General features: G+C 43.6%; 1 protein-coding gene across 4 annotated transcripts in view; it reads left to right on the forward strand.

The window, feature by feature from the left end:
- The window catches only part of LOC132898099 (zinc transporter ZIP11-like), a 365574-nt gene that overhangs the window by 303324 nt on the left and 39470 nt on the right, over window positions 1-22780 (forward strand). For all 4 annotated transcript variants that reach the window (XM_060939490.1, XM_060939491.1, XM_060939489.1 and 1 more), the window contains exon 7: window positions 17523-17592. In XM_060939490.1, coding sequence (XP_060795473.1) covers window positions 17523-17592 — 70 coding nt within the window. The remainder of the gene's footprint in view (window positions 1-17522; window positions 17593-22780) is intronic.

The following is a 22780-nucleotide window of genomic DNA, read 5'->3' on the forward strand; positions in this document are numbered from 1 at the left end:
CTGGCCCAGCAAAGAGCTGGTGCTAGCCTGGAACCGGTTTTTCTGGCCCCAGAGCCAGTTCTTTGTCAGTGGAAACAGAAAATCCGGTTCCAAACTAAGCACTGGCCCCGAACCAGCCCTGGAACTGCTTTGGTGGAAAAGGGGCATCACATTCAAACCTATGAGCAATTTAGAGTAGCCAGTTGACCTAATCCACCTCTTTGGACTTTGGGAAGAAACCAGAGCACCCAGAGAATGGGGGAAAACCTCACACCTCAGTTGACTGTAAGGTTCGAACCCAGAACCATCTTGCTGTGAAGCAACAGTGCTAACCACTGCACCACCATGCCGCCCTAGTGATAGTAATATTAATTCCAATAATAGTGTAAAAGTGTAATATTAATTATTGTATCCACATTCACTGGATATGAGCAACATGGATATGTAGTAACAACTGAACTTCTCTCGACATGGCTTCTGCCTGTCTTGGATTGGTTATAACTGTCTGCCTCACACCCAAATGCATTGGTGGCCGGCAGCGGAATTGCAGGCGGTACCCTTCTGAAAGGGTGGTGAGTAGCCATTGGTTAGTTGTTATTTTGTGCCAACGCGCTAGCTGACTGCCTGTAAAAACTCCTGCCACTGGCCCTGACCTGTCAGTGGTCCTGTCTATGTTTTTTGGAAGGGATGGGGGGGCAACAACGGTGGGGAGGACCCGTCTGTCGAAAAGGGCGAAAACTCACATGTGGCTGAGCGCCACCCTGCCTGGCCGAGGGAGGTGGGGGATTGGGGGCCTGCTGCTGGGGTCGATGGAGAGACCTTTGTGCAGCTCTAGGGGCCACATGCCTAAAGCATGAGGCAGAAGGGTTTGGCAGAGGTCTGAAGGTGGGTGCTATGCCCACATGATGGGAGCGAGACTCTGTAACAGACACACGTCTGTCAAGGGCCTCTTGTGCTGCTGGCCCAAAGACCTGTCCAGGTGCCAGTGGGAGGTGCCTCAGGTTGTTCCTGCATACTTCTGGCAGAGGTGATTGAGCCAGTCACACTTGTCGACGGGCTTGCAGCAAGGTACCCAAGGTGCCACACTGGTTGGCAATAACACCCATAGCCTGCAGTGCAAGTTTCAGTACCTCAGCCGCCAGTGGGTCTGCCGATGATGTGTTGAATGTTGAGTGCAGCATAACAAGCATGTGTGCCAGTGAGGTAGACACCATGCCAAGAAAGGCAGTAGAGTTGTAAGCACGAGAAAGTAGCTCGTCTGTGCGGCGGCACTCAGCGTTAGGGCAACGCACCTGCTCCCGAAGTGCTTCATCGGGAGACACAATGAGCGAAGCAATGCTTGATTCGACTACTGGCATGCTACCTAAGCCAACAGCACCGGGGTCCTGCATCACCGCAAGCATGCGAGACATCTGGTCTGGACGGGCAGCTTTCGTAGCAGCCTCCAGGGCAGAGGCCACCACAGAAGTAAAGTCACAACACTGTGGAATTACCGGAGAGGCGCGCTGAACACGGCGCAGGAACATGTTCTCAGATCTGGTAGGAGGCGCCGGGGTGTCCAACTGCAAACGTGCAAGCAAAGCCTTCAGTGTGGCCTCCACCGAACCCACCACTGAGGCAGACTCCCCAGATCGCCCAGAGGTAACGTCACTGCCCGAATCACAGGGCTCAACACCTGGCAGGACTTCGCTTGGTGACTGTGCCGAGGAAGAAGGCTGACTGAAAAAGGTGTATGAGGCAGTCACAGACATCACTTCCTCTTGGTCAGGTGCCTGAGAACATGAGCCAAGGCACTCCGCACAGCGATCATGTGCATCCAGCACCTCCATGAGGTTGGGGCAAGTGGAACACCTCACTGAATCCATCTCAGTGTCTACTCACCCACGATTATTTTATTTATTTTTTTTTAAGAAAAGAAGCAAGGTGTAGCACTGTTTGGCAACCAAGGCTAGCGAGTTCGCAAGCGCAACTTTACCGCTACAGACAACAATTTACTAGCAACCAGAAACCCGATGCTCACGTAAAGTTGTAAGTACGCGTTAACATTATTGGCAACCAATTCGCTAACTCACTCAACACTGACAAACCTGCCGGCAACCGAACAGTTTGTGACAAGACCGATATAATAGCCATCCCTGAAAACTTGGCAGCCAAGATTCAATGACTATCGATGCATAAACAACCTCAAAATAATATTAACCAAGTTACCTTAGCGACCAAACAGCTCGCGTGGAGTCGAGTCCCCTTGAAGTCCTCTTCAGTCACGAGCTGCACTGTAGATTGTCGCATGTATTCCCACAGTTAACTGATAGCACACACAGAATTCCAATAGAAGAGATGTGATTCCAACGCGAGAAAAAAGAAGAGGCCAAACAACGTGGGATGTTGCCTTATATAGGCAGGCACGTCATACATCATGAGATGACAACTTTTGTATGCGATTCTCGAAACGTGCGGATGCAAAGATCCTTCCACTAGTGCTTTCAGCACTGCCCTGGTGGTCTGGAGTGAAGGAAATAGAACAAAACCCCTCAAAATTTGTATCACGTATTTAAAAGAAACAGAAATAGCTAAAAGAATAATTTTTGTTTTTTTTGTTTTGTTTTTTCCCCCCAATATCTTCTGTTCCACACTCCAGCCCAGTTGGTGGCGGTAATGCATCTTTAATAAAGTTAGTTTGGCAACTGCCAAAAAACCCGAAAGAAGAAGAAGAAAACCACAAAAAAAGCAACAAAATATGGAATAAAAGTATTTGATGGTAATAATGCATTTTTTCAAGCATTTATTATTATTATTATAGCATTTTTCACAAATGGCTACTGTCATTTCACCAGTTTGTTTACATTCTAAGCGGAAATTATTTTTGTCAGACATTTTGTATAAAGTTTTTATTTATCGAATTTGCAAAAAATAAAAATGTTCCGTTTCTCAAATCCATTGAATGTGGATAGAATTAAACAGTTATTCCACTCAATCTCATCGTACATGGCTTTTAGCCAACTCGGTGCTATGCGCCTCGTCGGCCATCAGCTCATGTACGGCTCAATTTTGTGGAATAACTGTTAATTACACCATTATACAAGTATGATTCTTTCAATTTTGATTAATTGTTGTATTAGTTAATTTCTAGGCATACCAGGCAGTATGTGTGTTTAGCTAGCTACAGTTTCAACAAAATATTTTGTAGTTTTTGGAATTACCAACACAGTCTGCATAAAGTAATGACAAACAATTGTACTTCATATCAATTTTGAGTACACTGTTTAAACGTTTACTGTCTGCATTTATTAGAAGTATGTGAACTTTTGAGGCAATTCCTTCTCCAAACACTGACTGGAATCATATTCCAGACAATGAGATGAAAGTGGGGGGTATGGGTTGTAAAAATTCCCCATCGTATTAAGAAAGCAGGCAAAAATGTCTGGATACTGCCAGAATCTTCTGTTTTTAGGTAAAATCTGTTCACGATGCCTCAGTCAAAATTGCTTTCATTAAAAAAAAAAAAAGAATTGTAGAGATGCAAACCTGAATTGTGTTTCCCTGGTTTTCAATTTACCAACTTATAGCTCCTTCTAGCTGTCTTGTTCTCAGTTTCATATTTATATCTCCACATGTTCTGGTTGCTGTCTTTCTGGTTTCTTCCTGAAGTCATATTCAGCTGTGTTACTAGGGGAAATTGTTTGGATTATTATGATGCAGTGTTGAAAATTCCTGTGTAAGGCGCAGATCAAGAGCAAGTGACACAAACTGACACAATAAACCATCTCTTTTTTTTATTAATCAATCAAAGAAAATTGAAAGTGCATTCACTGATGGTTGATTAATGAGTGTAAATTATATATTGTGTTTTACTAAGAGTGGAAGAGAATGGACAGTTGATACTATGGTAAGCATACAAGTGGATTCAGCATCTGTCTTCAACTTCATATTCTTAAAGAGGGTACAATCACAGTCTGTTCCACTTCTGTACATGCAGGATCAAATCAGTCATTACATCTTCCATTTCCATCGGATTTGACTCAGCATCATCAGACTTCAAGCAGAAATTGTACTTCATTGCATGCTGTTCAGAGAAAATCACTCCTCGCACGCCAGGACACGTCTCAGATGTGGCAGGAAGCAGGAGCAACCATGGCCTAAAACCTCACACCCTCATTACTGTCTTTTACAACACTCAGTAAGCGCCATGATTCTAAATCATGCTCTAAGTTTTAAAGACCACAAATAACTAAATTCCCCACAACATGTTTTTCCACACTTTTTCAGTTTACCACATTTCTTCTCTCGGACCACAAAGGCAATGGTCCTCTCGGACTAAACAGAATGTTAAGAAGCATACAACATACATTTTATATATTTTATATAGATTTGATTTACACAACATGCCTACCACTTTAAAGGTGAAAATTGTTGTTTTATTGTGACACAAACAATAATTAAGATGAAAAAACAGAAATCTGGAGTGTGCATAGGTATTCACCCCTCCAAAGTCAATACTTTGTAGAGCCACCTTTTGCTGAAATTACAGCTTCAAGTCTCTTGGGGTATGTCTCTATTAGCTTCATCTAGCCATTGGCATTTTTGCACATTCCTCAAGGCAAAACTGCTTCAAGTTACATGGGTTGCATTGGTGGACAGCAATCTTCAAGTTATGCCACAGATTCTCAATTGGATTGAGGTCTGGGCTTTAATTAGTCCATTCCAATACATTTAAATATTTCCCTTTAAACCACTCTGGTGTAGCTTTAGCAGTATGTTTAGGGTAATTGTTCTGCTGGAACGTGAACCTTCATCCCAGTCTCAAACCTCTGGCTGACTCAAACAGGTTTTCATCCAGAATTGCCCTGTATTTAGTCCCATCCATCTTTCCTTCAGTCCTGACCAGCTTTCCTGTCCCTGCAAATGAAAAACATCCTCACAGTGTAATGCTGCCACCACCATGTTTCACTGTAGGAATGGTGTTCTCGGGGTGTTGGGTTTGCACCACACATGGCATTTCCCATGCCCAAAAAGTTCAATTTTAATCTTATTTGACCAGAGAATCATCTTCCATGTGTTTGGGGAGTCTGCCACATGCTGTTGGGCAAACTCCAAACGTGTTTTCTTAAGCCAGTGGTTCCCAAAGTGGGGGGCGCAGAGCCATTGCGGGGGGGCGCGGGGCATGGATGGAATGAATGAATCAATCAATAAATTACACTGCTAGCATAACATGGAGAAGTTTTTGGCAGGGGGCACGGGGCTCCCACGTAAACGCAAATCAGAGGATGAAGCATTGCCAAATGTGCTTCCAAAGCAAGTTCATTCCAAGGCAAAGACAAGAAACTATGACGACACATATCTTGTCTTTGGCTTCACCTGTACAACGGTGGGTAATGAGGAGAGACCGCAGTGTGTTGTCTGTCTTAAAGTGCTAGCTTGTGACAGCTTGAAGCCGAACAAGCTAAGACGCCACTTGGAGACAAAACATCCAGAGCACAAAGACAAGCCAGTTGAGTTTTTCAGACAAAAACTCGTAAACTGCCATGCTCAACAGTCCCTATTTACTAAAGCTGCATCCGTGCCGGCAAATGCTCAACTCGCCTCATATAAAGTTGCCTACCGAGTGGCACAGTGTAAAAAGCCACACACAATAGCAGAGGAATTAGTACTTCCCTGTGCTATGGACATGGTATCAACTATGCTTGATGACACTGCAGCCAGCAAACTAAGGGCTATTCCTCTGTCCAACAACACCATCGGCAGGCGCATTTATGACATGTCAAAGGACATAGAGGAGCAGCTTAATGACAAAGTACGTGACAGCCACTTTTCTCTTCAGATGGATGAAGCCACTGACAGTAACAAAGACTGTTTATTAATTACTTACGTCAGATTCATAGATGGAGATGACATGAGGGAGGAATTGCTTTTCTGCAAAAAAAAAGTTACTGGCAGAGCCACAGCAGAAGAGCTGTTTAAAATCATTGACTCTTACTTGAAAGATGCCAACCTGAAATGGGAGGACTGTGTGGAGATCTGCACTGACGGGGTGCAGGCTATGGCTGGGAAACGGGCAGGGCTGCAAGCGCTCATCAAGCGCGTCTCCCCCAATGTGCAGTGGACGCACTGCATGATACACCGCAAAGCACTGGCATCTAAACAGCTGAGTCCCGAGCTGAATGATGTAATGACCAACGTTATTGCCACCGTCAACTACATCAAAACACAACCTGTCAAAGCCCGGATTTTTTCGGCACTGTGCGAGGAAATGGGCTCCGACCACACAGCTGTTCTGTTTCACAGCGAGTCCCGATGGCTGTCATGTGGGAAGGTGCTGTCCAGGGTCTTTGAACTGCGAGATGAAATCTGCATCTTTTTGAAGGAAGAGGGCAATGATCTTGCCCATAAATTTTACTGTAACAAGTTCCTCATGAAACTTGCATACCTCAGTGACATGTTTCTGAAACTCAATGAAGTGAATTTGCAGTTGCAGGGCACAAATACACACCTCCCACATCTGGCAGATAAAATCACATCATTCACCAGAAAACTTGAGATGTGGCTGCAGCGAGTGAAGGTTGGAAATGTGGACTCATTTGAGAACCTGAAATCATTCATTGAAGACAACAAACTGCAGAACACAGTGATCCCATGCATGAAAGCACACATCTCTGCCCTTCAGAACCATTTCCAGAAATATTTCCTGATGCAGGATTCCAAAGAATATGACTGGATCCGTGACCCCTTCAGTGCAACACCACCTGCCGACTCCAACACGTCAGAGGAGGAACAGTTCATTGATGTCATCTCTGATTCAACAATGAGGCTGCAATCTCAGTCAAAGACACTGGCTGCATTTTGGATTGGAGTGGAGAAAGATTACCCACTGCTAGGTAAGAGAGCCCTGGCCATACTTCTTCCTTTTGCCACATCCTGCCTATGTGAGAGGTTTTTCTGCTGTGGCCTCAATCAAGACAAAATACAGATCAAAGCTGGACATTGAAAATGAACTCAGAGTGGCAATCTCAAAACTGCAACCCAGATTTGAGAAGATCTGCAGCATGAAGCAGGCCCACACCAGTCACTGAAAAGATGCGAGGATTAAAGGTGTCATTTTTGCACAACAAATCTTTAGGTTTTTGTTTTTTTCTTCTCAGGGAGTTGGTCATGTTTTAAAACCCATTTTTGCAGAGAGGCAATGTTTGAAAACTGCATTGATAGTGTTGAATATTAAAAAAAGAAACTTTTTACACAGTTAAGGTGCTTGAAAACAGTTATACTTATAATTATATTGCAACCTGTAGTTTATGGCAGTTTACTTATATTTGTTCAAAAAAGGTTGAGGTTTGTATTAATAAACTGCAATGGAGTCTGAAAACAAAATATGTGTATTTGTGTCCGGTTTATCTTTTTTTTTTCTCTCTTTTTGTCTGGGGGGGCGCAAAAATTTTCTTATCTACCAAAGGGGGGCCCAGCAGAGAAAGTTTGCTTAAGACTTAAGCAGTGACTTTTTTCTGGCCACTCTTCCGTAAAGCCTCACTCTGTGGAGTGTACAGCTTAAAGTGGTCCTACAGTATGGACAGATACTCCCATCTCCGCTGTGGACCTTTGCAGCTCCCTCAGCGTTATCTTTGGTGTCTTTGTTGCATCTCTGATTAATGCCCTCCTTGCCTGGTCTGTGAGTTTTGATGGACGGCCTTCTCTTGTCAGGTTTGTAGTGGTGGCACATTCTTTCCATTTTGTTATAATGGATTTAATGGTGCTCCCTGGGATATTCAAAGTTTGGGATATTTTTTTTATAACCCAACCCTGATCGATACTTCTCCACAACTTTGACCTGTTTGGAGGCTCCTTGGTTTTCATGTTGCTTGCTAAATAGTGTTGCAGAGTCAGGGTCCTTCCAGAACAGGTTGATTTAGATTCATCATGTGACAGATCATGTGACACTTTGATTGCACACAGGTGGATCTTGCATAGGTATTATAATTATAGGAATTAAGTGAATTGGTTGGACCAGCTCTTATTTAGGGGTTTCATATGAAAGGTTGTGAATACCTATGCATGCTCCAGATTTCTGTTTTTTCATGTTAATCGTTTGTGTCACAACAAAACAACAATTTTCACATTTGAAATGATGGGCATGTTGTGTAAATCAAATGGTGCTAACCTCTCAAAAATCCATTTTAATTCCAGCTTGTAATGTGACAAAACAGGACAAACACCAAGGGGGACGAATACTTTTGCAAGACATCTTATTTATATATATATAGATAAATGTTGAGGAAATAGTGCCATATACTGTGTGTATATATATATATATATATATATATATATATATATATATATATATATAGTAGTGCTGTCAAAGTTAACGCGATAATAACGCGTTAACGCGATCTCAGTTTATCGCGATTTAAAAAAGTAGTGCCGTTAATGCAAATTCTAATTTGGCCCTGCGAGTCACCCGTAGGTCCTGTTGAGGCTTGTCGCGCGCTGCTTCAATAAGAGTACGTGTGAGTGATGGAGAAAGGCATAGACATATAAACATCCTCGCCGCCATATTGGATGGGGCAAAGTGGAGATTCTTCAACCGTCTCTGGTATAGCGTCTAGACAGTAGCCGAGAATAAAGATGCCTCATTCATGTGCTGCGTTTAACTGTACCAACAGGTTTACCGTCCAAACGAGATCACATGGGATTACCTTTCACAGGTGAGACTGGAAAAATACTTTTCAATACTGTTCCTTCAGTCTTCAGTTTCCCAGCTCATCTCCACCGGGTAGGTGTATAGTTATAAGCAGTGAGAATTAGATAATACAGTGCCACATTATGATGAACGTTTTTGAACGTATGATGAATGTTTTTATTTTTGTTATCTGTTTTTTTCTTCTTTTATGGCAAATACTTCTCTTCAAAAGAAACTAATGAAGAGTAAAATAAAACATTTTTTTATTTTCACAGTGATATGCACTTTATTTTTCATCCCTTGGTTTTCTCATCTAATATGGAAGTTATGGATGTCAGTGGCTGTGACAAGACATGTTATGCTCTGCAATAAAAAAAAAAAACATTGGTACAAAGCAAGCCCATTCACTTTTTTATGCTGATAAGAGAATTACAATGGTTTTTCATGTGACAAAAATGTGCGATTAAATTGCGATTAATCGCGAGTTAACTATGACAGTCGTGACATTAATCGCGATTAAATATTTTAATCGCTTGACAGCACTAATATATAGTGTAAATACCTGTAACTCGATGTAGCCTTGGCATTTTAATCTATCTCTGTACTATGGATGGGAATTGAGAACCATTGTCTGATCCATCAGAATTGTATGCCTTCGAGGTTATAAATTCCATTTACCTATGTTTTTTTTTGTTTCTGTCAGTCAGACATTGTAAAAATTCGTGCTTCATAACATCAATCTGTGTGTCTATGCTGCTGGAAACTTGCAACAAGAAGCAGTCATGGTGAAGAGAAAGATGTGGTCCAAATCGTGGTTTCTACTGATGTGTGGGTCAGGGTTTTTTAATACCCAGCCTGAAACTCGTTATGAGAGCCAACCCTTAAATATATGTGTTAATCAGCCACTCAGAGCCAACCCACAAACTGCCAACTTCAGCCTGAATAGCAATGGCATCCATATCATAAAGTAAGGAGATTTTGTTTTCTTAACAAGCATAATACGTACATTGACACAAGATGTGAAATAAAAATGAGAACTATAAGAAGCATTAAAACCAGCCACACCCCATCACCCTACTGCTATAGAAAACAAGTCATGTTTCTTCTTCTTTTTGGGAGTGGTGCAGATATTTTTGGTGCTAATCAAGCTGTATTATTTTGGCAGTGGGGATGTGATCAAGCATTAGCTGTTGGGGAGGCAGGTGGAACTGGCAGGTAACGTGATGAGTTTCACTTGTGTGTGATAACTGGCATTTTAGCGATGTGGTCACAAGCCTCAAAAAGTGTTTCAGTTATCACTAGAAGGGCACTCTGTAGGCTGCATACCTTCACCAAGGCACATATTTAGACGCTTACTATGTTTACATACATATCCAGATTTGCATCAACATCTCATCAATTGTTCCTTGGCCCATAGCTCACCTTTCCTCAACATTTCATCAACATCCGTTCACTACTTTTTGAGTTACATTGGGAGCAAACAAACAAATGGAGGCAAAATCTCAACCTCCTCCAACAAAGTTGGCAGATGTAATTTGAACCACTTGAATGCAATTATGTTTGCACATTGATTTATCTAAACCTCTTATTAACTCTTTTAGTAATTAAAAGTAAGTTGTTTGCCCATTCTGCGACTATGCTGTTTAACAGTCTTCACCCTGAGGTTAAATCTGCTCAAAGTGTTGAGGAGTTTAGTTTGACATTAGATTAGATTAGATTAGATTAGATTAGATTAGATTAGATTAGATTAGATTAGATATTTTATTGATCCCTTTGGGCGGGTTCCCTCAGGGAAATTAAAATTCCAGTAGCATCATTACAGGATAAACAGAGAATAGAAATAGAGAAAAAACTTCCAGATAAATTAAATTATGCATTTGCATATACAAATATAAAAAAAGAATAAAATATGGGGAAGGGTCAACGGAAGAGGTATTGCACATTATATTGCACATTGTCCAGTATTGTTTATTGTCAGGCTTGGCTACTTCTCCTTCCCATCCTCTGTCCTCCTGTTACCCCCCCCCCCCCCCCCCCCCAGAGAGGAGTTGTACAGTCTGATGGCATGAGGAGGGACAAAGGAGTTTTTAAGTCTGTTAGTCCTGCACTTGGGAAGGAGCATTCTGTCACTGAACAGGCTCCTCTGGTTGCTGATGACAGTGTGCAGAGGGTGACTGCCATCGTCCATGATGTTCAGTATTTTGTCCATAGTCCTCTTCTCTGCCACCGTCACCAGAGAGTCCAGCTTCATGCCGACCACAGAGCCAGCCCGCCTGATCAGTTTGTCCAGCCTGGATGTGTCCTCCTTGGATGTGGTGCCCCCCCAGCACACCACGGTGTAAAACAGGACACTGGCGACCACGGACTGATAGAACATCCACAGGAGTTTCCTGCAGATGTTAAAGGACCACAGCCTCCTCAGGAAGTACTGCTGTCTCTTCCTGTACAGGTGGTTGGTGTTGTAACTCCAGTCCAGCTTGCTGTCCAGCCACAGCCCGAGGTACTTGTAGGAATCCACAGCCTCCACCTCGACTCCCTCAATCAGAACTGGTCGTGACCTTGTTCTGGACCTCCCAAAGTCAATGACCAGCTCCTTGGTCTTCGAGGTGTTGAGCTGCAGATGGTTCCTGCTGCACCAAGCAGCAAAGTTCCTCACCAGGCTCCTATACTCCTCCTCTCTGTCATCCCTGATACACCCCACGATGGCTGTGTCATCGGCAAACTTCTGAATGTGACACGGCTCCGAGTTATAGCAGAAGTCCGCGGTGTACAGGGTGAAGAGAAGAAGGGCCAGCACTATGCCCTGGGGTGCTCCGGTGCTGCTAATCACAGTATCAGATGTGATGTCCTTCAGCCTGACGTACTGTGGCCTGTCGGTGAGGTAGCTGGAGATCCAGGTGACCAGGCAGGGGTCCGCTTGCATCCTGTTCAGTTTGTCCTGAAGCATAAGGGACTGGATGGTTTTGAAGGCACTCGAGAAGTCCAAGAAGAGGATCTTCACTGTGCCATTTCCCTTATCCAGATGCGAGTGGGCTCGGTGTAGCAGGTAAAGGATGGCATCTTCCACACCAATACCTGCCCGGTACGCAAACTGCAGACAGTCCTGGGCATGTTGCACCTGGGGTCTGAGGAGGCTGAGGAAGAGCCGCTCCAACGTCTTCATCAGATGTGAAGTGAGTGCCACCGGTTGGAAGTCATTCAGCTCTCTGGGCCGGTTCTTCTTGGGAACTGGAATGATGCATGATGTCTTCCAGAGGGTGGGCATTCTCCCCAGCTGCAGGCTGAGGTTGAAAATGTGTTGGAGTGGTTCACCCAGTTCAGCAGCGCAAGTCTTCAGTAGTTGGGGACACACCTTGTCCGGGCCTCCTGCTTTCCTGGGGTGAAGCTTCCTGAGTTGACCTCTGACCTGGTCTGCAGTAATGCATGGAGGCGTCTGTGTTGAGGTGGGGGAGGAGGGGGCTGCTGCAATGACTGGGGGGAGGTGTGTTGAGGGAAGAAGGAGAGATGGCTGCAGTGAGGGGGAGGGTGGGGGGACGTGGGCTGGTTGAACCGGTTGAAGAAGTCATTCAACTCATTCGCCCTCTCCACTGTCCCCTCAATGACTCTGGTCTTTGTGTTGTGGCCTGTGATGGTTTTCACACCTTCCCAGACCTCCCTCATGCTGTTCTCCTTCAGCTTCTGGTCCACCTTTCTCCTGTAGCTGTCCTTAGCTTCCGTCATGCAGCATTTCACCTCCTGCTGTGCTGCTTTCATTGCCTCCCTGTTCCTGAAGGCGGCCTTCTTCCTGTTGAGGACAGCTTTGACTTCCTATGTTACCCATGGTTTGTTATTAGGGTAACACTGTACAGTCTTAGCGGGGGAAACCACATCTGCACAGAAGTTGAGGTAATCTGTCAGACAGTGTGTCAGCCCCTCTATGTCCTCACAGTGTGGGCTAAGCAGCACATCCCAGTCTGTGGTGTCATACTGTAGCAGTCTCTGAGGGCATCTTCCATTTCAGGGGACCACCTCCTGATGGAGCTAGTTGTTGCAGGCTACCTTTGAACCAGGGAGGTGTACTTCAGCTGTAGATGAACCAGGTTGTGGTCAGACTTCCCTAGTGGGGGGAGGGGTGTGACTCTGTATGCATCCCTCACATTAGCATACAGCAAGTCAATTGTCCTGTTGTTCCTAGTTGGACAGTCCACAGCCTGGTAAAAAGCAGCCAAAGTAGAGTCCAAAGTAGTGTGATTAAAGTCCTCAGAAATTATGATAAATGCCTCAGGGTGCTGTGTCTGCAACCTTGCTGTGACAGAGTGAATCCTCTCACATTCAGCGGCTGCGTCTGCCCTCGGAGGGATGTAAACACAGATGGTGATCACGTGACTAAACTCCCTCGGCAGATAATATGGCCGCAGGCTAATGGCTAGCAGCTCCAAGTCCGGGCAACATAAGACTGTCTTTACGGAGATATGTCCCGGGTTACACCAGCAGTTGTTCACATAAATGATGAGTCCCCCACCTTTGCCTTTCCCGCATGCTTTATGGCCCTTTTCCACTACCCTTTTTCAGCTCACTTCAGCTCGCTTCAGCCCGACACGGCTCGCATTTCGACTACCAAAAACCAGCACGACTCAGCTCGCTTCAGCCCTGCTTAGCCCCTAAAACTCGCACCGTTTTGGAGTGGGGCTGAAGCGAGCCAAAGCGAGCCTTGTGAGGCTGGGGGCGTGAGCAGACACTCCCTTGTGCACTGATTGGTGAGGAGGAGTGTCCTCACATGCCCACACACGCCCCGCGAGCACGCTGGGATCTGTAAACACCGTAAACCCGGAAGGAGAAGAATTACGAATTACGAGAATTTCTGAAGCCTTATGCGCCTCGCCTCATCTATACGCTCTTGCCAGTATCTGTCCGCGTTGTCGGTGACAACAAGCCACAGCACCAAGACCAGCAACACTAACGACTCCATGTCCTCCATGTTTATTGTTTACTATTCGGGTCGTGAGACTACCGCTTAAAAGCTCACTGATGTCACTGTTTGCGCTGCTTAACGACATCACGTGACGTCCACCCACTTTCGCTAACTCCACCCAATGTGTCCACCCACTTCCAGCCAGCACGGTTCAGCGCGGTTGTAGTCGAAATGCAACTCCAACAGCCCCGCTCAGCCCGACTCAGCACGGCACGGCTCAGCCCGACTCAGCTGCGTTTGTAGTGGAAAAGCGGCATTAGTGTCTCTGTCGGCTCTCACAGCAGTGAATCCCCTCAGGTCCATGTTAGCATCCAGTACAAGGTGTGTTAGCCATGTCTCCATAAAAATAAATAAGCTGCTCTCCCGGTAAATCCGCTGGTTGTTCAGTGTGGATAGCTCGTCGACTTTATTCGGCAGCGAGTTCACATTCCCCATGATAATGGAGGGAATGGATGGTTTGTAGCACCGCCGGTTGTCCGCTAGCCTAGCCTTTAGCTTAGACATACTGGAGACATTATTCGTGAATGTACCATCAAGACATTGCTCATGAAGATTAATATTATTAGTATTTAGATTTATATTATTAACATTGTTTTATAGAACAATATATTGTACTTAGTATTGACATAACTGTTATTTGTTTTGTCATATTACTGCACAGCATCTTTGGAAATCAGTGTAAACTGAAAGATTTCTGTGGGCAATAAAGATTATTATTATTATTATTATTATTATTATTATTATTATTATTATTAATGCCGTAATTCCTTTAATTGCCAGAGTTAAACACCCCTTCCAAGGGCATAGCTATGAAGGTAACATATGAAGGACATGTTTGAAAATATGTTGTGCTTATTTATTATCTAGGCTTGTAGATTGCATTAGATATTAGTAGCGTGAAGCAGTAGTAAAACAAGAATGGACAAAATTCCTCATTTTACCATGGGGTAATCCAATATCCATTGCAGCTGTTGCACTATTATTAATTTTTAAAAGTTGATAAGTAATTAAACATTAGTCACATTTCACAAATGTTTGATTCTCAAATGACTCTCCTATTACTCTGGAACCTAGCACAGAATCTTTCTCATACTTGGAAAATAGAAACTTTTAAGCCTTTATTCATCACATGTACATTAGAGCACAGTGAAATTGTTTGTCTGCATTTAACCCATCTGAAGCAGTGAACCCACATATACCCAGAGCTGTGGGCAGTCCACTGCAGCGTCAATGGATAAGGTGTCTTGCTCAAGGGCACTTCAGCCATGGATGTATAGGGAGGGGAAAGTGCTGTTCATTCACTCCCACCTCCCACATATTTTTTCTGCTGGGCCAGGGAATCAAACCAGCATCCTTTTGGTCCCTAAGCTGCATGTCTAACCTTTAGGCCATAGCTTCCATGGCCTCCCCTAAATAGCGACCATAATAGCTAAAATCCAACATCAGTTAATCATGTAGTCCTCTAATGATGAGGCATTATAATCCAAGAATATCTTCATGAGATTCTATACCTTGATTGTGCCCTTTAGGCCAACCACCTGTCTGCTTAAATCAATCTCTGAGTTACCTTTGTAATTTATCATCAATAATTTGGAAGACTTTAATAAATGTAATAGATCCCTGGGTTTTTGAAGATAGCTATTGTTAGATCACTCATTATGGAACTACTACTTGACCTTTCTAATCTCTCCAGCTGCCCAACATGCCTTTTCTATCTGTGGAAAGTTGTCACTTGACAGCTTAGCTTTGAAAAATATCAAGAATAAATTTAATTAGAACAGATGCATCACCCTTCTACATTGGAGGTTCTAAGGAAAATAATGAGGTTAAAGTATGATTACAACACAGTATTGACTCGATCTACATTTGTCAAAATCCATGTACTACTTATCAACTTGCAATACTGCATGTTCAGTGAAGCATGGTGGGGTGCATCTCAGCCACAGGGACATAGAGATTGTTCAGAACTGAGGGAAGAATGATTGCACCCAAATAGAGAGAGATCCTTTAAAGGTCCCATGGCATGAAATTTTCACTTTCTGAGGTTTTTTAACGTTAAAATGAGTTCCTCTGACCTTCTTAAGTCACCCCAGTGGCTAGAAATTTCATAATGTGTAAACCAAACTATGCCCAATATTTGAGAATGGCGCATCAAAACGGCGCGTTGAGAAGCTCTTCCCTTGCCGACGTCAGCAAGGGAGATGATCCCCACGCCCCCCCTCTGGATTCCCACCCACCGTATGGATTGCCCGCCCAGTTGTAGTGAGTAGACCATAGAGGACACAACAACATGGCACCACCTAAGCGAGCGAAACATGGAAGTTGTGCTGTACATGGATGTGACAACACAGAAAGGAGTCTGTTTTTACTGCCGACGGGAGAGCCCCTGAAGACGCAGTGGCTTAATTTTATTTACTTCAATAATATGCCGTCGAGTCTACCTAAGACGGTGTATGTTTGTCGGAAGCATTTTACTGATGAATGTTTCCACAACTTGGGACAGTACCGGGCAGGTTTTGCACATCAACTGTTACTGAAGCCTGGGTCTGTGCCAAGCATCCCTGCCGCATCAGCCTCAAACACCGAACAAGTAAATGTATAACTGGTCGTTTTGCCGTGTTTTAAAATCGGTGCCACGTTAGCCTTGCAATGGCTACATTAGCTGTGCAGCTAACCGCTTCCTGCAGTTAGCCAGGTACTCTGCGCTACAAAACCAAAAAGCATGCAGCATGCTCTGTTAAACTGAGTTTAGTCTGGAAATTGACTGTAACTTATGACCTTATGTTTTGCCGTGTTTTAAAATCGGTGCGTTAGCCTTGCAATGGCTACATTAGCTGTGCAGCTAACCACTTCCTGCAGTTAGCCAATCAAAACAGTTTTTACAAAGACACCCACATTCTTGTTTTAAGTCACTCGTTCATTTTATTTGTTTGTTTGTTCAGTAAAAACCCAAACATTTGTTGAATTTATTTTACTTCCTCGCGTCGCACCTTAATGACGTCAGCGCGCGGTATTTTTCCCTTCGCGGTTTGTTCCTTCTCTCTCGCCATAGTAAGACACCCACATCCGCTTGTTCTGACCCACTGGAGGTAGCGTCACAGTGCTGTTAGCCAATCAGAGGTAACACGTTTACATGTCATGAATATTAATGATAAGACCCGCCCCCACCCTCTACCCTTCCCCGCCTCCTGCTTCTCATTAGCAAAACGACGCACTGGGAAAAGCGCTGAAATGGGGCTTTCTCCCAGGAAGCTATATCTACGTGCCGAGGGTTCATTTCGAGAAAGGCTGCGGATATAACATCCGGAAACCTCCACGAGCCCGTTTAAAGCATCAACAAACCACCATGCCATGGGACCTTTAAGAGGCTCCAGAGTGTACATAACCTTAGACTGGGGCAAAATTTTACCTTTCTGCATGACAATTACCCGAGGCATACAGCCAAGGCAAAGCTGAAGTGACTTTAGGGGAAGCCTCTGAATGCTCTAGAACCCAGACTTGAACCCTTTCGAACATCTGTAAAGAAACCCAAATATGGCAGTTCAAAGATGCCTCCACTATCCAACTTGATTGAACTTGAGAGGTCTTGGATGACTGAAGAATAGGAGAAACTGCCCAAATCCAAGTATGCAAAGTTTGTACAGAGGATACATTGATGTATTTGGACTGCAAATATCAGAAAGGATTAAAAATGGATTCTTCACAGCATTTTTCCCCCCAAGATGAACTGCTGTCTAATGTACCATGTCCTAACTGAGAGGACACAACCTTTCATGTCTTACTCTTTCCTTACCACCCTTTATCTCAGTGCATACATGTAATCTTATGCCTGAACTTGCTTAAATTGTGTAAATGCACACTGTAGAATATATTGATGTGTGTGTGTGTGTGTGTGTGTGTGTGTGTGTGTGTGTGTTTCTCGTACAGAGGGCTTGGCTGTTGGGGTGGGTTTTGGAGCTGCTGGAAAAACCTCATCTGCCACATTTGAGAGCGCCAGGCAAGTCCCCATGCATCTTCCTTTGTTACTTCTAATTTAATATCATTCATACTGTGCACTGTTGAATTCTTACATCTGAAGGTGGTGATTAATTTTCTGTCACAGCAGCTCTGGCTGTAGTTCCTCTACAAGGCAAACTACGTGTTTATATTAATGCACATCTGTCCTATTCAGTGTCTTTCACAGGAACACTGAGCATGAAAAGGGAGAATTCACCTCATGTGGAATGCCAGTCCATTGCAGGGCACCATACGCACACATTCACACACTTATTTGCACCTTCACCTACTGGCATGTTTTTGGGGGTGGGAAAAACCGGAGAGACCAAAGGAAACCCACATGGACACGATTAGAACGTGATAATCTACACAGCCAGTAACTGGAGCTCAGGGTCAAACCCAGGACACTGAAACTGTGAGGCAGCTTGCTTTAAATATTAAACACTGGTATAGGCCTATGCTGAAGTGTCCATCATGAAAGATGATCTGGTGCTAAATAGTTCGGAACAAGAAGGCAGTGTTTGACACTTTGCTCTATAGCCCCTTTATTTAATATGATATGAAAGGCTCTTAGCTATGTTTTAGGTCAGAATCAAGATCATATCACATGTCGTCCCAGATCAGATCTGTTTTTGAGGTGTTTCTGCATATATCTTTGTTATATAATCCTAATACAATAATATAAACTTGACCATGTGCATTTCGTGGTCAGTGTGATACACACTTCACCACAAGCCAGTACCTCAGTGTTTGTTTAGAAACAAAACAGTGCATCCTTTCTTCACAGTACAGCAATAACTTTCACACGAATAAGCTGTAAATCTGTTAAGGAAATCTGGATTGAAAAAAATAAACACTATAGAATAATGCTTTTTTGGGGCGGCACAGTGGTGTAGTGGTTAGCGCTGTCGCCTCACAGCAAGAAGGTCCGGGTTCGAGCCCCGTGGCCGGCGAGGGCCTTTCTGTGTGGAGTTTGCATGTTCTCCCCGTGTCCGCGTGGGTTTCCTCCGGGTGCTCCGGTTTCCCCCACAGTCCAAAGACATGCAGGTTAGGTTAACTGGTGACTCTAAATTGACCGTAGATGTGAATGTGAATGGTTGTCTGTGTCTATGGCTATGTTTACACTAGACCGTATCTATCTCGTTTTCTTTGCGGATGCACTGTCTGTTTACATTAAACCACCTGGAAACGCCTGGAAACGGGAATCCGCCAGCGTCCACGTATTCAATCCAGATCGTGTCAGCTCCGGTGCTGTGTAAACATTCAAAATACGCGGATACGCTGTGCTGAGCTCTAGCTGGCGTCTCATTGGACGACGTCACTGTGACATCCACCTTCCTGATTCGCTGGCGTTGGTCATGTGACGCGACTGCTGAAAAACGGCGCGGACTTCCGCCTTGTATCACCTTTCATTAAAGAGTATAAAAGTATGAAAATACTGCAAATACTGATGCAAATACTGCCCATTGTGTAGTTATGATTGTCTTTAGGCTTGCCATCCTTCCACTTGCAAGTAGTAAGTGATATGCGCTGGGATCACACACACAGCGGCTCAGTCCCGAATCGTGGCTTGTGCACTTCACTCGCGCGCTGTGTGAGCTGCGCAGGGCCAGAGTGCGCACCCTCCAGAGGGCACTCGCTGTTCAGGGCGGAGTGATTTGGAGCGCAGGATGCCTGCGGAGCCGAGCGTATCCGCGTATTGGCGTTGCTGTGTGCACGGCTAACGGTTTTAGTGTAAACGCGAATCGTTTTAAGAACATTAATCTGATGATCCGCTGATTCGACGTAATGTAAACGTAGCCTAAGTGTCAGCCCTGTGATGACCTGGCGACTTGTCCAGGGTGTACCCCGCCTTTCGCCCGTAGTCAGCTGGGATGGGCTCCAGCTTGCCTGCGACCCTGTAGAACAGGATAAAGCGGCTACAGATAATGAGATGAGATGAGAATAATGTTTTTGATAATATTTCAGGTTCAGATTCTACTGAGTTTTGACATCAGTTTTATTTTTTTTTAAATCACAAAAAATATGCTAAGTTCCATGTATTCTGCAAATTATTTTAAATTTGAGTCGACAGGGCTAAATGGACCAAAAGGCAAATATTTATGGCTTAAACCAATGGAATAGCCTCACAGTTCCAGGGTGATGGGTCTAAACTTGAGCATGAGAAACTAACTGTGATAGGGTTGCCAACCGTCCCATAAAATATGGAGCCAGCTCCTTAATTGGAAAATGAAAGATGTGTTCCATATTAAACTGATGTGAGATGCACTTTGTTCCGTATTTTTGTGAATCAATTCAGTGCATATCTATGGGACAGTAATTTTACACTTTTTTTAAATCATATAATATTATAATTATTTTACTATTAAGACAGGGTGATTTTACAAAATAGAAGGAAACCCTGCTGCTCTCTCTCGCTCAGCGTGTCAGTCATGTTATGTTCCACTACCTAGCCATTTGAAACCCAAAAATGCAATTTTTTTTATCTCTCAGATATTGTTGAAGGAGGCCCCTGATGCAGAAATTGAATGTTTTGGGGTTTTTTTACATTTTAATAAGTTTTTATAGAAATGTTGTAATATTGCAACGTTGGGCCTAGTTGGGAGCAGAATTTCTGCATTTGCACTCACACTGTCAGAATAAATATACAGAACAACTAAGGGTTTGTTTGCAGTGTGGATTGCTTACAAAGCACTATACCAGTAAATATCATGAATAATAATCGCACAACAGTCATATGTTTATAAATCATAATTTTTTTTTTGTAAAAAAAAAACAAAATGAAAACTTTGTTAAAGAACCAGTGTTCTGTCTGGTTAGCCTAATGTGCTCTCTAGTTAACATACTAAAAGGAGACCACTTACATCCCCACATTCCAGAGCATTCACACCTGTCCTTGAACCCATGCAACAACTATCTTCCAAAACATTCCACAACCAGTGTCTCCCTTTAGATATCTGAGGAAACAAACAAAGCCCAGAAAAAAACAGTTAACTATATTTTTTACTGATAAAGTACAGGTATAGTTTCAAATACTGCTACTGAAAGAGCCTGAAATACCACATCAAGAAATCATTTATTAATTCAGAATTACTCAAATCTGGTCTAAACTCAAAATTATAACAGATAAAACACACATTTAGAAATTGTGAATCATCAAATACATTATATTTCTACAAGTATTTTTTTCCATACATGAACATTTGAGAAGTGCAATGTCCCCGTGTAATGTGCAAGCTGCACATGCTATTTTGACTACCATCCTCACCCAACGTTGTAAAATTACAACAAAGACATAAGCTGAAAATCTAATTTGATGCATGCATTCCACAATAATTTAGTATTTACATGACCTAGACATTCTAATAATCACAAAAAAAAAAATCAGGGATTTTATTTACTTCAGTGTTCATTATATCCAGTCCAAGGAAACAAGGGAATGCACCTCCAGGAAAGTTCGCAGGTTGTATGAGTTCATGGCCTGATGGCCAGACCTACGAGGATGGGCTGAAAAGTTCATTGCCTGACTATGATGCAGTGGTTGAATTTGACCAAATATGGTTTATTTTTCAACATTGTCTCCCCTGTGGTCCACACACTTCCTCCATCGGTGTTGCAGCGCTTGGATTCCCATGGTATAGCAGCTCTCATCCTGATGCTCAAAAAAGTCCTCAACAGCAGATATGACCTCATCATCAGTCCAATACTGCTTCCCAGCCAAGTGTTTTTTCATGTTTGGGAACAGAAAATAGTCAGATGGGGCCAAATCAGGAGAACATGGAGGGTGATTGAGCAGTTCAAAGCCACAGTCATGCACAGCAGCCATTGCAACCACAGACTTGTGAGCAGGCACATTGTCCTGGTGAAGCAGGACCCCCTTTGTCAGTTTTCCAGGCCGTTTTGACTTGATTGCCTTTCATAGCTGCCTCAGCAAGTTGGCATAATATTCTTCATTGATAGTTTGGCCTTTCTGAAGGTAGTCAATGAACACAATTCCCTTTGCATCCCAGAAGACGGAGGCCATCACCTTCCCTGCCGGCAACACAACCTTGGCCTTCTTTGGAGGGGGAGAAGATGAGTGTTTCCACTGTATGGACTGCCGTTTGGTCTCTGGCTTGAAGTGGTGGACCCAACACTCATCTTGGGTGAGGAAACGTTCAAGAAAACTGGCTGGATCTGCTTCATAAAGTGTCAAGTTTGCCTGTGACATGGGTAGTCTGATGTGCTTTTGATCAGGCATCAAAAGCCATGGCACCCACTGAGCAGAAACCTTTGACATTCCAAGTTAATTGTGCAAAATGTTCTCTACTCATTCATGGGAGATGCCTACAGCATTAGCTAAATGATTAACAGTTAAACGTCTGTCATCCATCACCATGTGGTGAACACAGTCGATGTTTTCTTGGGTGGTGGCTGTGGCAGGATGCCTGGACCTTGGATCATCTTCAAGGCTCTCCCTACCCCTCTTGAATTCAGCTGCCCACTTTTTCACAGTTGATAAAGCTGGAGCATCATCCCCTAATGTAGTAACCATGTCGGCATGAATGTCCTTGGGGGCTAACCCCTTTTTCTGCAGATATTTGATAACACCACAGTGCCAAATTTCATCCATATTCACAAAATGTCTCTAGTACTGCTTTTTAAAGTCCTGAATTACTTGTCCAATGTGGGTTTATTTGAAAATAAACAAAACAGTTAGTATCAGGAAAGGTTTATTTTAATGCATGGCAAGTTTCATTTCTGTAGCATAACTCCATCAGGCTATGAACTTTTCAGCCCTCCCTCGTATACACAGATTTACCATCCAATGGCATTGCAAGACTAAACAATAGGACCCACTGACTATGTAAATGTGGTCTTTAAAAAAAAATGCAGGTTTGTTTTTGGGAGAGCTAAAAGTGATAATGTAATTTTACAACAGTGGGCCTTAGAGAATACACTTGTCATGAAACACAACCGGTGAGAAGCGCAGCAGCGTTGCTACAATGCACCTAACAGTGGCGCAAGATTTCAAAAATGTCAGTCTCTAATCATAGTCCATCAGCAAAGAAAGGAGAAAAGATAAAGACAAAAATACATAAGTGAATGGAAAAAATGAATACCAGTGGATGGAATGCGTGAAAGAGAATGTTTACAAGGCCAACACCACCGTCTGCCACCGGGTTTTCTCTATTAGTCACAGGGGAATT

Source organism: Neoarius graeffei, chromosome 14 (genome assembly GCF_027579695.1).
Source record: "Neoarius graeffei isolate fNeoGra1 chromosome 14, fNeoGra1.pri, whole genome shotgun sequence".
In the NCBI taxonomy this organism is placed as follows: domain Eukaryota; kingdom Metazoa; phylum Chordata; class Actinopteri; order Siluriformes; family Ariidae; genus Neoarius; species Neoarius graeffei.